This window comes from Myripristis murdjan, chromosome 15 (genome assembly GCF_902150065.1).
Source record: "Myripristis murdjan chromosome 15, fMyrMur1.1, whole genome shotgun sequence".
Classification (NCBI taxonomy): domain Eukaryota; kingdom Metazoa; phylum Chordata; class Actinopteri; order Holocentriformes; family Holocentridae; genus Myripristis; species Myripristis murdjan.
In genome coordinates, this window is record NC_043994.1 from 18,304,784 (window position 1) to 18,322,388 (window position 17,605).

General features: G+C 43.2%; 1 protein-coding gene across 1 annotated transcript; it reads left to right on the forward strand.

Annotated features, from left to right (window-relative positions):
• The first annotated feature begins 490 nt into the window (after positions 1-490).
• Positions 491-14,919, forward strand: golga7bb (golgin A7 family, member Bb). Its single transcript, XM_030071105.1, has 5 exons — positions 491-540; positions 7,093-7,218; positions 8,155-8,307; positions 13,488-13,589; positions 14,814-14,919. Exons 1-5 carry the CDS (start codon positions 529-531, stop codon positions 14,898-14,900), a joined length of 480 nt encoding a protein of 159 aa, XP_029926965.1. The 5' UTR covers positions 491-528; the 3' UTR covers positions 14,901-14,919.
• Positions 14,920-17,605: the final 2,686 nt, after the last annotated feature.

Consider the following 17,605-nt stretch of genomic DNA (forward strand, 5'->3'; position numbering starts at 1 on the left):
TGTTGATGCTGTTGACTGCAGCCTGAAAGTGGGGAAGCTAAGGCACTGCGTTTGAATTATTGATAATCAATGGAATTATTAATAACCCATTTAAAAAAACAAGTCGTAAAAGAAACAATAACCTAGATAAACAGTGGGCATTTGGAAAATAAGAAGATCTACCCTTTTCCTCTTCTTTCATCTTCTTTCTTCTTGACCTTGATGGCAGAAGCTGAGAGCAAATAATCCTCGATTTATTTATTATTAGAAATTAATATGTAATTAGCATATCTGCACCCACACACCTCCAGCTCTCTCTCTCTCTCTCTCTCTCTCTCTCTCTCTCTCTCTCTCTCTCTCTCGCTCTCTCTCTCTCTCCACACACACACACATACACACACACACACACACACACACACACACACACACACACACGATGGTACGTACCGCCCTCCTGCGAAGCTCCAGTCGTGTTGTCCCACACCACAAGCAAACGATTCCTTCACCGTTTTCAGCGCGGGACAGATCCTGCACCGTCTGTACTGCAATATGGCGACAGAGGTAAGGAAATTTGAGTCTCTTTTCCACCACCTCTTTAGCTTTCTTTGCACAACAGGCGTAATTTTGCCTTTACACTTGTTTGTATTTTTCTCCCCTCAAGAGATCTTGGCAGATTGTCTTGTCTGTTGTGCTTTTGATTTATGTGGTGGATCGTGGCGCTGGTGAATCTTGCCTTGAATCAAATTATCCGACGAGGAAAAAAAAAAAAAAAGACAAATTAATACACTAGACACACGGCTTATTGTAAATGTAAAGTCGAGCACCATTCAGCATTATCCTCACACACCCAGATACTGTGGAGCAGACAGAGCGTGGAGGAGCTGAAATTTCACTCATTTTCATCAGTTTTTTTTTTTTTTTTTTTATCTCTCATGCACAGAAAGCCAGGAAGAATAGGTGAAGTGATGATTTTTTTTTTTTTTTTAAACCACAGTTGAAACCCAGTTGATTCAGGTGTTGCTTATAAGGCTGAGAGCCCAGGAGGTTGGTGGAAGTCGTGATGTGATGAGCCGTCAGCACCATGGACAGGGACAAAGTCTCTCTCTCTCTCTCTCTCTCTCTCTCTCTCTCTCTCTCTCTCTCTCTCTCTCACACACACACACACACACACACACACATTCTCATCTTTTCCCTGGCTTGACAAGGGTTCATTAGAGTCAATGTCATTTTCCCTTCAGATGTGCCAGCTATTGAGCTTTCCCCTGCACACACTGTGCCCTCATGCCTCCAACAGAATGTGTTTGGGTAGATCATCAGCCCATACCAGACACCACAGAGGGTCCCTGACAGACAACAGTTTTGGAAGGGTGTAACAGGCGATGTCACGCAATGCAACTAGTCACCCCTAACAGCATCAACAGCTGATGTATTTTTAGCCCCCGTAATTCCTAGTAGCGCTGAGGCCAGCAGCACATCTTCCTCTCTCCGTGTCCTTGGTGATGTCACCCATAGTGCTGGGGAGATGGCTGCCTTGGTTATCATAATAATGGACGCGATAGAGAGGACAGTCATTAGTTTGGTGTAACTTTAGGATGATGACAGCCTTCAGCTCAGAATAGCTGGCACTCATGCTGCATGTGCCTGTGTGTGTGTGTGTGTGTGTGTGTGAGAGAGAGAGAGGGAGAGAGAGAGAGTTCATTTGGATTTTGGTGCTTGAAAATAACCTCTAATTCAAGATTGACAGTGCCGCAGGTAAAGACACAGTGCATAGTAATCCCTGCGCTGTCAGGATTGATGGCTGTGTTTTTCTGAGCCTGCAAGACGATGGCAGAGTGGAGCTGATTTCCTCTGGTGGTCCGCCAGTATCGCTGTCCAAGCCTCGTCAATTACACACACACACACACACACACACACACACACACACACACACACAAATACACACATACACACACACGTACATTCAACCAGGGTAGATACTGTGTCCAAGTCCCATCAATTAACCATGACATATTTAATGTGAACAGGCTGCTGTAGTTTGTAACCATCAGTGATTGGAGTCTCAGATGAACAGCGCAGTTCACCTCATAGTCTCTCTCTCTCTCTCTCTCTCTCTCTCTCTCTCTCTCTCTCTCTCTCTCTCTCTCTTCCAATCTTTGTCTCTGTGTCTTCACTTCTTATCCAGTCCTTCACAGTGAGACATACTGCATGCCAAGTCAGCAAACAACCAGGCTTAGTGAGTGGGTTCCATCAACACATACTGTGTATTTCAATCAGCTCGTACTGCAGGCTGCACTGTGCTGCATGGACGGTCTCTGGATCTACCAAGGCCCCCACTGCCAGATCCTCCTCCAGTCTGTAAGCTAGACCTGGCTGGAGAATTACAATATTAAGGAACAATTTGTTGAAGCGCAGTAATCAGAAAGCGGCTGGCAGAGGACCAAGCATTCTTCCAAAATGGTCTCTGCTCCCAGCATTGGTCCCAAAGTCGACGATCCTCCACTGAGTTGTCAAGGAAATTTGACTGTTTTGTCGTCACTGTCTAAACTTCAATGATTTATAGACCTCGGGCTAGCCCAGCTTGGCAGTAAATGGGATAAATTCTGCTCTCAACAGCGGGAAATCAGTTAAATCATGAGGGGATGAAGAGAGAGGGCTGAAAGCAAGAAGGAGAAAAAAAGCTGAAAGAGCTATCAGAAGAGAGAGAGAGAGACGTCTAACTTTCAGAGTTAATTCACTATGTGTGTCTGCATGTGTGTGTGTGTTTGTGTGTGTGTGTGTGTGTGTGTGTGTGTGTGTGCGTGCGTTCTGTGTGTGCCCTTTGTACTGCTTGCCCACTGGCAGTGCTCACCCATGCTGTCGTTGAGCGTTCCTCGAGTTGGAGTGACTAAACTAGGAAACATGTCACTGCAATGAGAGCCACACAATCCAACAGACCAAAGCTGGGAAAAAACAGAGAGGGGGGAGGGTGTGTGTGTGTGTGCGTGTGTGTGTGTCTGTGTGTGTGTTGGTGGGGAATAGAGAGGGTGGGTAGAGAGGGTATGAGAAAGAGACTGTATTTAAAATGGCAATCAGCAAGCACTCTTGTTTTTTTCTCTTGCAGTGACCTGCTTTAACTCTGCTGTGGTGTTTTTGCACTGCACCTCCTTAAGACCATTTTGCAAGCAAGCTGTAGCATCTTTTCCATTCGTTCCTTTTGTTGTTGTTGTTGTTGATGATGAGGAGGTTTTAGTTTTTGTAGGTTGTGCTTTTTTCTTTGTCTATTCCGCCAGGGTGGCCTACTACTTATGTTAACTACCCAGTTCTTCTGAAAAAAAGTAAATATAAAACTAAGATGAATCACCATTGTGTTGGTGATGCAAATCAGCAAAAGTTGACATTCATTTGAAAATGTCAGATTATTTTAAGTTCGTATTTGTGCATTTGGTTGTTCTTTCCCCTGTACGGTGTTCTGGATTCATTTATTTATTTATTTGGAACCAATTTATGTACGTCCTCTTCTAACTTCTTCTTCTTCTTCTTCTTCTTCTTCTTTTTGAAAGTAACTGTTTCCATGATTAAACTATATGTGCATAAATGTAAACTAAGCACAACCAAAACAGGAGTGGGTGGAAGGGAATGCAACACAATGCAGAGGTTCTTAATAGAGCCTTACTGCATGTGATTAGTTTGACACTTTAACATTGCTGTCTGCCTGGGTTCTATATTTAGACCAAAGAACAGCCTGGATTTGAACTCTCCACTCCCACACAAGAAAGTAAACGTCAAGCAGTAAATCAACAGGGACGTTTTCGTTCAGGTGGGGTAGTCAGTCTTACATGGTCAAGATCACTCTGCCAGTATTCACCGAGGTATCACTTTTTACATGCACACCACACTTGCATTTTTCACTGGTGTGAGACTGGGGAAACTGGTTTTAAAGTCCAGTAAATGTCCATGATGATGAAGCCATAACCACATATGGCACTGAGAGAAGAGGGACGGATGTTATGCTGCAGAAAAATACATATCTGATGGGGACTGGGTGTCACCAATGTCACCTCTCCTCGGAGACAGAAACAGTGATCTACAGTTTTCTGACTGTAAAATCAGTGCCTATGTGTGTATGTTGCATGCATATGTGCAAGTGTGTTTTAGTGGCTATGTACATGCTTGCTTGAGGTTGCTGTGTTTGCGTGAGTGAGAAAGAGACTAGGCGAGAGAACATCTAAATCCCCACCAGTGATTTAGGCACTCATTGGGCCAATCAGTTTGATATCTGATGTCAAGACTGAATTGCCAACTTGTTACTCGTTTCCATCTTCAGTCTGACATTGCCGACACTCTAACCGTTTTCCGTGAAGGAGGGGAATTCAATCCCCTAACCAGTTACTAGAGACCAGCATATCCGCCTGGATCTAATGTCATTTGAAGTTGACACTAATGTGTAGCCGTGGCTACGTACTGGTATTGTCTGGCTTTTAAGCATGGAGCAGAGAGAAGTAAAAACTATGAGAGGCTATATTGAGAGGCCATCCACGAGGAGCTCAGAGTATAGCCTGCTGCCCCTTCCGCATTGAAATGAGCCAGTTGAGATGGTTTGGGCATCTAGTCAGGATGCCTCCTAGTCGCCTCCTGGTGGAGGGGTTCCAGGCAGGACCAACTGGAAGGAGACTGCAGGGCAGACCCAGGACACACCGGGGGGATTATGCATCTCAGCTGGCCTGGGAATGCCTTGGGATCCCCAGGCGGAGCTGGTGGATGTGGCCTTGGAAAGGACTGTGTGGGCTGACCTCCTCAGCCTCCTATGGTAAATGGATGGATGGAACAAAATGCAAAGATGCATCGTGCCTCCACACTTTGTCACAATCAGGCCAGTGGTGGGTGAGACATCACCTGAGATGGAGGGACACAGAGCCTGCGGCATGTGTCCCTGTCTTCTGGCTGCTTGGCTCAGTTGCACTGAGACAGAAAGAGCTTCTCTCCCACTGCAAACTCACCACACTGGTGTGTGAGCTAGCACAGAGATGCAAGGCCGAGGTCAGTGGGCCAACAAAAGGCCAAAATACACTTTGAAGCTCCACTGGCCTGGATACAGTGCAAGGTGAGCCAGGCAGTTTCGTTCAGATGCCTTTAGACTGATCCCAGAATGCCAGTCAGCCAAAGCATTGGCTTCAGCTCAGGTGTTCTGCACAAAGCATCAGGGCTTTGGCAGTGTTTTCTCATTCAGAGCTATGCATAGTTGGATTCATGCATGAATGCATTCATTTAATAGATACAACATACCTGATATAACCTGAACCATGACCGTTTCCTAACTTTAACCAAGTAGTTTTCGTGGCTAACAAAAGTGGATAAAGTTGCTAAGAACTAATGTTAGCTAGTGTCTACACATGTGTGAACATTAAAGGCTGAATTATGCTTCCACGTAGGAAGAGCGTACGGAGGTTGTGCGAAGCTTACGGGGGTTGTGCGACCGCCGCAGAGCCTTGCCGCGCGCCTCCCAAAAATTGTAACTACGCGGACCCTCCGCAGCCCCACAAGAGCTGTGATTGGTCCGCCGAAGTACATCATTTCCGGCATTTCGTTGCAACCGGTATCACATCCTGTTGTTGTGCCGGCCGACAGCGCCGTTCCCGGGGTAAACGGGGCAAACACACACACACACACACACACACACACACACACACACACACACACACACACACACACACACACACACAAACAAACACAAGGCTATACACTTACACATACACGGTTGCAAACAGATGACCTGTGTTATCACAATGAAGCTGATGCAAGGCCAAATGGATCTTACACGGATAAATTAAGCTCAATCATGTGCTGATAATTGCTTCTATTAATAGAGTGACTTGTTGTTCATCATGATGGCCTGAAGATAGTGAGAGGAGGAGCTGGGATGAGGGAGGGATAGCAAGACACTGAAAGCAGAAAGGAGGATATTAAAAGCTCAGGGTAGACAGAGAGATCTAGCGACTGTGGGATGTTTTTGGCTTGATCACAGATGAAAATAGCAGCTTGGATGCTATTCTTGGTTGTGAATGATACAGCCTATATGGAGCTGAAAAGCTGGCACTGTACTACGTCTGCTTACATGGAAACTACTGTGGGGCTCATGTGGAAGTAACCTCATAAATACTGCCTCTATTACCCGGCTTACGTTTATTAATAATTACATTTTAGTAGCTAGCCAGTTGCTGGCCAAAATATCCACTGAAAAATACCAACATTTGTGCTTCAAGGAAAAAAATCCCAAAGAAGAAAAAATCTGAATATCGTATTTAAATGTTGAACATATTCCTGTGAAATATAGAGTCATCATGAAAATGTTTTAGAGGCCCTAATATTAACCTCATATGTCTGCTCTGTGTCTTTCTCTCACTTATCCTTTCACCCCCCCGTCTTCCCTCCATGCTCCTGCTGTATCTCTAATTACCGTCCTCTTGAGGGGAGTAATTCAGATCAGCGGGGGACAAGTTTACACTGGCCGACTTGCCCACTACTGTATGCTTCTCAAGTGGATGACTGTTTGGGTGTAAAACACACCACTCAGCACCAAAGTGCTGTAAATGGGAGCCTTTCAAAGCATTGGCTATTACTGCAATTGGGCCTATTAATGCAGGAGGAATGCAGCGAGAGCGCTAACTGAGCCTGCGATGCTGTTGACAGAGTAATGTAGTACTCTGCACTCTGTCCAGCCCGCTTGCACCTGTGTTGTCAACAAGAAATACCATGCAAAGCGGGAAATATTGGATATCTTTATATAACTAAGCTCCTTGTTTAGGTTGGCTGTTGTGAACAAGTGGGTAAGAATTCACACCCACCCCTCCTGCATCTTACATGTGTTTAAATCCTATAGAGTACATTTATATAGACTTATAGTGCAAATATGAATAAAGCACCTAAACATTCTCATAGATAAGTTTTGAGCTACAATCAAGTTATATAAGGTTCGTCTGGCTGCACTTGTATCCATCAATATATGTATATATTTTTTTTTGCTTTGGTTCAGAAAAATACACCTACAGTATGTGTTTTCTCTCTACTATTGCGTGTGTGTGTGTGTGTGTGTGTGTGTGTGTGTGTGTGTGTGTGTGTGTGTGTGTGTGTTTGTAGTTCCATAACCTGCAGGAGCTGAGGCACAGTGCATCTCTCGCCACCAAGGTGTTCATACAGAGAGACTACAGCGAAGGAACCGTGTGCCGCTTCCAGACCAAATTCCCCTCAGAGCTCGACAGCAGGGTGAGCACACACAGACACATACACACACCAAAACAGACACAAACACATGCACAGAATGAGGAAGAGGAATGTGGAGGAGCCACAGACACAAGATGAATTTCTATGTTGAACATAGACAGCCGTCCAGTGATTTTAAGCATTAACGTCATACATAGAGAAGTAAGGAAGACAAAAGACTATCCCATACAATGATAAAGTATGATGACATTGCAAGATGTCCTTCCCACCCCCCCTACAGATGGATACAGAGCTTTGCAGCATGACCTCTAACATCCTGCGGTTCCAGATCAGCAGACAGATGTAGAATAGAAAAGGTCACAAGTGATGTTTAAAGTCTCCTCTGTGTGTTCAGAAGAAAGGTACAGCTGAGGAGAAAGTACTAAGGCCTTATAGTTTCATGTCGCACTTGTTGTTTTCTTGAGACTTAGAGAGAAAAGATGGTGTGGACTGGCAAATGTGCTATTTTCAGTTTACAGCGGTGTTAATGCTTGTGAAGAGTGTGAAGGATGTGTATTATTTTAGGCCTATCCGATAATTAGCATCTGAGGCAGGCAGTCCACAGAGAGAGAGAGGGACAGAGAGGAGAGACTGACACACAGAGGGTGTAAGGTGACAGAAATGGTATCTGTCAGATGCTTCAGTTACTTGTCCTTACTTTCACAATTCTGACCATTTTCTTAAAAAAAAAAAAAAAAAAAGAGCATTAAGTATTCTGCAAGTGAAGCAGGTTTCTAAAATGTTTTACAAAGCAGCGGCACTTCAGCTGGGCTTAAAATGCAGCTAGTGACAGTGAGTACTGTATATTTGGCAGGCTATTTTAAAGCTGAACAGCTTGCTCCCCTAGTTTTGCCAAAACACTTTTTCACTGTCGGAGTCCTTATGGTGTGTGCATGCTTCCATATTTGTATCTGTTTGTTTGTTTGTGTACGTAAGTAGATCGAGCGGACCTTGTTTGAGGAGACAGTGAAGACTCTGAACTCTTACTATGCGGAGGCAGAAATGATCGGAGGTCAGTCGTACCTGGAGGGATGTCTGGCTTGTGCCACGGCTTACATCATCTTCCTCTGCATGGAGACACGCTATGAGAAGGTAACAAACCTCCACACACCCACAGCAAATGCTAGCACATATGCTGTACCACCTCATTACCCGAAAGGTAATGTTTTATCTCAACACAGATTAAAATGAAATGCGTCATGGTGCGCCTTTGCTATTTGCACGTATTTAAAGTAGATAACATGCATACATTTGGCACAAAATTGGCCCCTTTTATGCAAATGAGCCTCATTGTAAAAACATTCCAACTTACAAAGAGCAGCACTAGCAGCCTCATACAGCTAGAGTGAAATTATTAGCGTCTCCACTGAGTTGGTGGTTAATTGAAGTGCATTTATAAGGGGGTCACACCCAGACTTTCCATGCCAGGCGTGTTCAAGAGCAGATGTCTAGAAGGAGAATATCACTTTTTGAAGTAACTGAGATTATTTGCAGATACTGGTTGCCTGGTCAAGCAAATTGCACTCAGCTGCAAAACTTTATGGCCGTCTTTGTAATATCATTAGCGCAACATCTTTTGTGAACTGGACCTTGAGACCTTGAGATGGCAGATAGTGGTCGCAAGTGATGCACAATTCATGATGCTATCAGTGGCAACAATCCATTCTTTGTGAGTTCAGCCCTGAGACGCTTCCCTTGGTTCTATATCTTTGATTTTTTTTAGAGCAAACGAATTGTTGATTTATTTGCAGAGATTGTGATTCTTTAGTATTCTCCTTTGTCTGCAACTGTAGAAGAATTACTTTAGTCGCATGGTAGTATATTTTAACACAATGTTATAGAAATACCTGAACAAATTTTACTTTGTTAAAAGCACCCAGTGTAGTTGTCCTTGCAATCACTTTTCATTACGTTCAAAATTTCTCACCAAAACAAGCTGTGTGTGTCCCTGACGTGTAATAAACATGTTACATGCATTTCCTGCCATGACAAATCATTGGCAAAGCTGTATTTGGAATATTTTGGAAGTCAGTTGTTTATACATGCCTGTACAATATGTCGCTCCCATTCTCATGCTACATGTCATGTATGCCATACAGGATCTGCTTTTCCAAATATGCCCTGAAGCAGCACTAGTCACAAAGTACATACTTTTAATGTAAATTTTTAGGGTAAAGATTATTTTCTTAGTCTTTAAATATTATACATGTACATCTGATTATTATTATTACAAATATGACCTGTTGACTATTGAAGAGCAAATCCGAGGCAGCCTAAAGAAATAACGCTGGGAAAGTAATAGAATGGATCTGAAGCCTTTCAATGTGGAGCAGAATATTTGGATGTTTGTAGGCATATATTTTCCTGTTCTTGCCATTTTAGAAAAGCACCGCTGTGCACTGGGCATCCAGCCCCTGAAGTTTTACTCATAAGCAGCTGGTTATTACGAGTGCCCATCAACAAGACTTACATTTATTGCTGTATTTGTCCATTTTGATGTAAATCAACTCTCTTGCACACAAAAAACGCAAATTCAATTGTGTCCTCTCCTATGCTTTTGCAGATGTCTGATTTCTGAGGCCAGAGCACACACTCATTCAGGCACACACACACACACATGCACACACACACACACACGCACACTCACACACAGAGCGACTGAGCCAAAAAACATGAGATATGATCTTATTCGCTCTCTGTGTGCTGCGCTTACACAATGTTCCCTTCAGCTGTCCGGCCACTGCCTTTTGACTGCCTGCTCTAAAGCCTGCACCTGTGTGCCAGTGGGCAAGGCATGGCACGCTAACCAGAACACAGAGTTTAGCTTCAGCGCAGCCAAGGTGGACGTCCTGAGAAAGGGCAGGTGATTAAGCCTCTGCTCGGCTGTGTTACTGCTTGTCACTCACTGAGACAGAACAAGCACAGGTTTGATTAATCCTCTGTTGACTGTGTGTGCGTACCTGCTGGTTTTACAGATGAAACTAGAGAGCCGTGAAGTTCCAGCATGACCCCCTGCTCTGATCTCCATCACCCACAACATTCATTTCCATAGTCTTGTTGCTTTTTGTAAACATGTCTTTATCAAAGCAATACGGCGGTACTGGGAGCTGACCAAGAAGCACAAAAGGACTCATTGCCGTTCTGAAGCCATGCAGAAATGGCCTGGTCTGGGACTTCTTTCATCTCCCCGACAGCTGGGTGACGCTCTATGGAGATGTTGAGATGCTATCAGAGGAGAGTTGTTTATTTACCCATTTTACTAAATCATCTTGGCTGAATGACATTTTGACTGAGGATCAAATATACCCACCCAAGTTGACAGTATGCGTGTGAGTGTGCGTGTGTGTTTGTGTGTGAGTGTGTGTGTGTGCGTGTGTGTGTTCATGCGCATGAGTGCTGCTCCAGCTGATAAGAGGCCACACACCAGTGAGCATGGATCAGTGTGCAGATTCCCTGAAGTAGCCAAAGCCCTTGATGCTCACATCTCCTCTTGTCAAAGGACACTGATTACTCCCAGCATGTCAGAACAGATACAAGCGCTCAAAAACTTTCCCTCACACATAGCCTCTTTCTTTTTCATGTGAATGTGGCTACAATTCTGCTTGTAAATGCGGATAAAACAACATCCATACTTGCCTGGGAGAAGAACAGACTTTCATGGCGCATGTGAAACAGACTGTGACACCTTTGCTTCCTAGAGGATATACACACATACTCACAAAGCCTTTTTTCCCACAAGGGCTATCACACACTACAGGAACACAGCTCGGAGCTCCATGACTGTGTCATATCGCTGCACTGAGGAGGATTTTGCTGCCCCGAGTCCTTTAGCAATAAAAGGATTGTCCTCTTTCCTGGGACCTAATAAACCGTTTGGTCAGGGCTCCACTTTCTCTGTCTCTCTGCTTATTCTCTTAAGCTTTGATAGAGTTTATGGCAATGGTAACACTCTGCAATAACATACCGTGCACAGATACCAAGAAATGTGAGAGGAACAAATTGAACAAAATGAACTGCTACTTAACAAATAGTGCTCTGAATCAAATCCTGTATAATAAATACTGATAAATTACTTAAGAGCAGCCTGTTAGATGCCATGTAAATGAAATATCTAATTATTAGCTCCTGGATATTTCTGCATCTGCATAATGACCACTTATTTGACGGATTTGTCCTGTGTGGTAACTGACACATCATCAATATTACCTTCACATTAATTACTATTTTAAGTAAATTAATGCATCATGCTGATTGGTTACTTGTAATGCATCATTACTTCATAGACTGTCTTATCATTAGTTGCCCTTTTTGTGTTCCTCAAGAAAAGTTGAGCATCCCCCTTCCCAGTTGATAAGTACTGACTAGTTAATGGTAATGTATCGTTATAAATAAGGGGACATATCAATTGTAAGTACTATTAGTGGACACATAAAAGCAAAGGCACTGGCTCAAGACATTTAGTTGGTATGTTTTTTTAGGAAGTCGTGGGTTTACATTATGTGCAAAATGATTCTTATCTAAATATTAGCTTGATGAAACTAGTTGCACACAAGATGACGACATTTGGCTATACCTGTTTCCCTATAGGTAAAATATTCTTTCGTTTCAAATTTTTTGGACGGTGACAAAACGACATATTTAACGCAGTGCAGCCAGGCAAAGCACAGCCTTTTGATGACTTCCTCTGTGGCTTTTCACAGAGGGACCTCATGTCGTGTTTGCTCCCCATTCATTACAACACTTTCCAGACATTTCACTGCCAAAAACATCCTCTTCAAATGGGGAAACAGTGAAGTTTTAGTGACTGTTCTGTGGTTTAGCACTGCAATACCAGGGTCACTACATCAGCAGCTGTGCCTGCAGCTGTAGCAGGCCTTAGGCATCCCATAGGAGCATTGCTCAGCATGTAGCTCACTTTGTATTGTTTTAATCTCACAAGACCGTGTGCTGTCATGACCCTTAGTTAACTCACACAAAGGATGTGTCGGTTTTTACAAATCACACATTAGTGTTTCTTGTCTTTTCCCCATAAGTTATGTTAATGTCCACACATATTAGCAGTAGACATGAGGATGCTGAGATCCTGAAAGTTAAAAAGTTAAATAAAGGTATTGTATCTTAAAGTAGGCATAGACATGTAAAAAAAAATAAAAATGGCAGCTCCGTTTTGAGAGTGTGGACAGCTCTCTCAGTGTACATGGGCTCCAGCAGAGCATGGCACAGTTGATTGATGTGGATTGGCAGTGTTCAGGAGAGGCATGGCACATCGTGTTGGTGTCCATGGATGCATAACTGAGCCTGAATAAGCTGCACTAATGATGCCACTCCAGCTAATAGCTGTCCTTTTAGCATGACTGGCCATCAGTCAGCAGTCATTTGGTGGTTATCAGCAGCAACATGGGACTACATCAAAGTGCGTAGATTTAGTCAGTCATACTGTGTGTGTGTGTGTGTGTGTGTGTGTGTGTGTGTGTGTGTGTGTGCGCGTCTGTTTGTGAACGCCTACAGGCCTGCAAGTTTGCATACATGTGCCATGGCGTGGAGTTAACGTAATGCTCAGCTTCACTCCACTGCTGCTCTGTGGCTGTTGCACAGCTGATGCAATACTCACTTGCAAAACTGAGAAAAAGTATAGTGCCAGTGCAATCTAAATAAACTGTTCGCCTCACATTTTAGAGTGTTTCCAAATTGCCCTGACAGTTAACCAAGCCGTGACATTTTGCCTAAGAGAGCCATCTTTGGAATTACGGACCAAAGCTTCCAAATGGAAAACTTCAAACAGAGAAAAGCTCATAGTCGTCAATTTCAGTAATTCAATTCATACAGCTTTGCTTGACATGAGTAGCTTGGAACTATGAATAAAAAAAAATAACTGCTGTACTTAGAGCATAATGGAATTACTTGGAGTTTAGTTTATAATGTTCAGGAAAAATAAAGGCAGGCAATGACTCGGGAGATTCAGTATCATATACTGTATACTAACTATGCACAGAAGGACTGCGAACTCATTTCTTCCATTTTTCCTTTCTTCCACCCAAGGCAGCACAAGAGGGGGTTAAGCTTGCTTCGGCTTTGTCCTGATTTCACCTTTGTTTAGATGTATTGCTATTGTATGCAATACAGAATGTTTGTTTACGAGTATTATGTTGGTTATGGATATCCGGTCTATATACAGCACAGATAGCGTTCATTTTTTAGGTTTGCGCTTTGACTCTGACAGTTTAATAAAATCTGGATTATATTCCCCCTCTGTGTCTCTTGTTTTTCTCCAGGTGCTAAAGAAGATATCAGGCTACATCCAGGAGCAGAATGAGAAGATCTATGCTCCAAGAGGTCTCCTCCTGACAGATCCCATAGAGAGAGGCATGAGAGTTGTATCCTTTTTTCATGGGCGGCTGTTCACTGCTCAAAATCTGGGTTGCAAATGTGATGAAAAATCATCAAGATGTTTTTGAATAAGATACTTGACACTTGACAGGTGTGATGGTGAACCAGAGAGATGCTGAAAAAGATCCCATGCCTTGTGAGCTTTACCTACATGAATAAAAATCACTTTTTTCAGCATGATATGGTGAATTAGCAGCCTAAGGTGCCTATGGATGTCTTATGTTCTGAGTGCGTCCCGTGGACATCCATATCATCTCGTTTTTAGTTTCCATATGTCCAACTTAAATTTTTAAAAGCAGAAATAATACCAAAATTACCAAAATAATCTCTTCTAAAATCACAAAGCTGCAACTTTTTTGAGGCGGCCCAGCTTATGCTCTTGTATGTGTCACCACATATTCAGGTTGCCAGAGGCATGTCTTTCTCTGTTGTCCTTCAGAGTAATCCCAGCACAGTTCCTTGTGTAGTTGAAAGGCAGGAGGAGCGAGAGAGAATGTGTCCACTAGACCATCACACAGGCCTGGCTTAGTGTGGCTGGCTCACACTGACTCAGAGAGCAGACTCCAACACACGGGGCCAGCATATTACCTACACTTATTAGCCAATACACTTTTAAACAGTATAGCCTCTGTTTGAGATAGAGAGAAGGCCAGTTGTAAGCCATATTCTCTCTAAGGACAAATTAACGCGTGTCCAACTTGTATCAGACTGTTTTGTTGTTATGTTTGCATGATTCATACTCCAGAGCTTTTTAATTTGTTGGTCACAATTTATTTGGACTGTCCAAAGTTAATATTCCACTCGATATAAACTTTGGGTCAGTTGAATTTCACAGTATAGTTAGCGTAGATACAATACTTAATATCATCTTGTCCAGTGTAAATACTTAATCAGTTGACTTTTAACTTCATATCAACTTTGAATCAATTAGAATTAAGGAAGAGGTTTTGTCTTACAGGGTTAGGTTGATATTATGTTGCTACTAAGTTGGATATTAACATTCGACAGTCCAAATAAAGATTTAGTCAAGTTAAGTTGACACTAAGTTGATAAAAAGTTGATACTGCAGTCCAAATAAAGTGTTACCATTTTTTTTTTCAGCCTTAGTACCCAGGCCTAAGACAACTAACAATAACCTTTTGCATTTTCCCCATCACACTATTCACACTGGCATTATTATTGATGATCCTTGACAGTCCTCCTGCCCTCAGATAGAGATCAGTGTGTTTGAGGACCGGGGCTCAGGCAGCTCCACTCCCAGCAGCAGCATGTCGTCGGCGGGCAGCAGCGCCCGGTGACTGGAGGGGCAGCGCCAGGGCTATGGGTACCACCACAGGGGCAGCGGGACGCTCACCAACATCCGCATGCTGAAACATGAGAGCACCAGGTTCTAAGACGAGGCGGAGAGAGAGGCGAGGAGGTCCACAGCATCTACCTGTACACGCTGCCTTCTGGGGGCCTGCGACGTACCACCACCAGAACAGGAGACAGCATAAACAAACACACCAGGTGCACAACTGACTAAACACAAGTGTAACAGAAGCCACACATAGACAATAGAGACAAGCCAGTGTCCAGAGTGTGTGTGAGTGAAAATCCTTCAAAGTTACCCAAACTGAAATAATCATTGTTTTTCTTTTGTTACTATTTTTTTCCTTCACCTATTCTCTCATTCCATCTCAGTGTCTGTTTCCATGAGTCAGACCATCTCTGTGTTACAGCTGATTCTACACACTCACCCCTGATTAGACCGGACTTCAAAACCTGACTGTCACTATGTCTGTCTGCTGGAAAGATGGCAGTGTTTCATGTACCCCTAGGTCTGTGAAGCGGTTTTGAGATCTGGAGGGAGGAAAACTACCGGCCTCTCGGGAGACCCAGTGTTCTCAAGTCTTCCTGAATGATTGCACTCATGTCGGGTGGATGGGGTCAAGCCGCTTTGAATGTTGGCAAATTGGGCCTGCTGTGGGACGGCTTGGTTCTATGCTCTGTTCACATGCATTTGGCTTCAATATCAAACAGCTAACAGAGAGCACCTTGGATTATTTATCCTTCTCATTCACAGCACTGGATACTAGTGATCCACATCACAGCTGTAGGTCACAGTCATAAACACACACACACACACACACACACACACACACACAAACTCTCACTCTGTCCTCCCCTCTCACACACACATTCACATGCAGATGCACACACACGTACACATACACATAATGTACAAGTGCACACAGGCATATCCACATGCACACATACACACCTGTGGCCCGTGGCCAAGTGCTCCTGCACACACACACACACACACACACACACACACACACACACAAGTTCTGGCAGCCATGCAGCTGACCCAGCCAGACAGTATTCTCTGTCTCAGCTCATTGGGAACGCAAGCAAACCCCAAGCATGCAAGTTTTGCGTGTATCTGGCATGTCCGTTGTGCATGGGTGCATGCATGTGTGTGCCCATACACTATGATACATTTTGTGCGTGTAGGTGCGTGCATAGGTACCAATTTCAGCCTTTCCCAGTATGAAATGAAAGGTGGGCTGCTAATTGTTCAGGAGACTGTTGAAGAGCATCGATCAATGTCCTAAATAAGTCCTGAATAAACTTTTTTCCGACTAATTTCTTTCACTGAAAACTGACAGAGTGTGGGTTGGTACCACTTCAGTTTAATGAGTATCTGCAAGCCTGTGTGGGTGTTAATGACAGCCTTGTGTGTGTGTGTGTGTGTGTGTGTGTGTGTGTTGGGGGAATCAGCCCACTCAAAGTGCCATAATTAAGTAAACTGAAGTAAAAACTCAGTTGCTCTCTTGAACAGAAATGAAAATGCAGAGTGGATGCTGATTATATTATGATTATATTACTTAGTGTACAGCATGCACCTAAACACCCAGGACACCAGATGATGTCATTGTACAATATTTTACATATACACTACATATACAGATCTGAAATCCAAAATGTTTGCATCATCATATGTTGTTCATCAATGCCATCCGTCATTTTTCACTGTTACCCATGTGTGATCAGAGACATGGTCATTTTATGTGCCATTCTGTTTTTGTCCTCGAAAACACAGTTGTAGCACCCTCTAGGGTCAACTCAAAGGCATGCTCTTTAATGCTGCTCAAAAGATTCAGGTTTCTAAAACATACAGAAAAAAAGATACAAGTCCTTAGTAAAACCTAATAATTACAGATCACTGCGTTTTCACTATTATGATACAGTGCTCTCAATATCTGGCACCTACACATTAACACATGCGGCTTGAGGTGCATTATTCCCTCCCTCTCTTGGTGAGAGGTTTATTCTGGCTGAATAATTTGAGCATGAGGAGGAGGATAAGCCAAAAGATGATGAGAAAGCAAAAAATGTTACCAGGAGACAACACATCTACACAAATGTCCAAATGTCTTTGTGGGTTTCTTCTTTCTTTTTTGGACCATTTTCAGCATTTTATTTCATTTATTTTTATTTTATTTTTATTTTTTATTTTTTTAATATACATCTCTCTGGTAGTCTGGCCCCTTTCCTTCCTTCAACCTAGCAGTTGAGTTCAGTTGTGCTTGTGTTCAGCCTCCTGCGCTTTTGATGCCTTCATGTTTCATCCTAGTGGAATGGATACCCAACCTGGGGCTGATGGACTAAACAATATAAAATGACTTATCACTGCCAATAAGCAAATAAAGGAGCTCATTGGACAATGTATAAAAACAAACAATGAGTGGACATGTATATGAACTGTACAGGAGATGAACTGAAACATGCTTGTCACTGCTCTTCCATACTGGAATTCAGCTGAACTGGATGGAAATGCTTTTGAATTCATTGCTCCAAAGCTTTGTTTATTTCAGTCACCAATGCCATTTTGACTGTTTTGATAATATTTAATATCCTTTCTACATTGGACATCAAGTGACAGAGCGGTCATAAAAGCGTACCCTCTGTACAGCTGGGAGCTGAATGAAAAAGATGCTTTTTTTTGTGAATGAGT

Excerpts from the sequence above, each read along its gene's own strand:
- golga7bb (XM_030071105.1), top strand. Across the intron at positions 7,219-8,154 it reads CCTCAGAGCTCGACAGCAGG|ATCGAGCGGACCTTGTTTGA; the intron begins GTGAGCACACAC and ends GTACGTAAGTAG. Across the intron at positions 13,590-14,813 it reads TAGAGAGAGGCATGAGAGTT|ATAGAGATCAGTGTGTTTGA; the intron begins GTATCCTTTTTT and ends TCCTGCCCTCAG.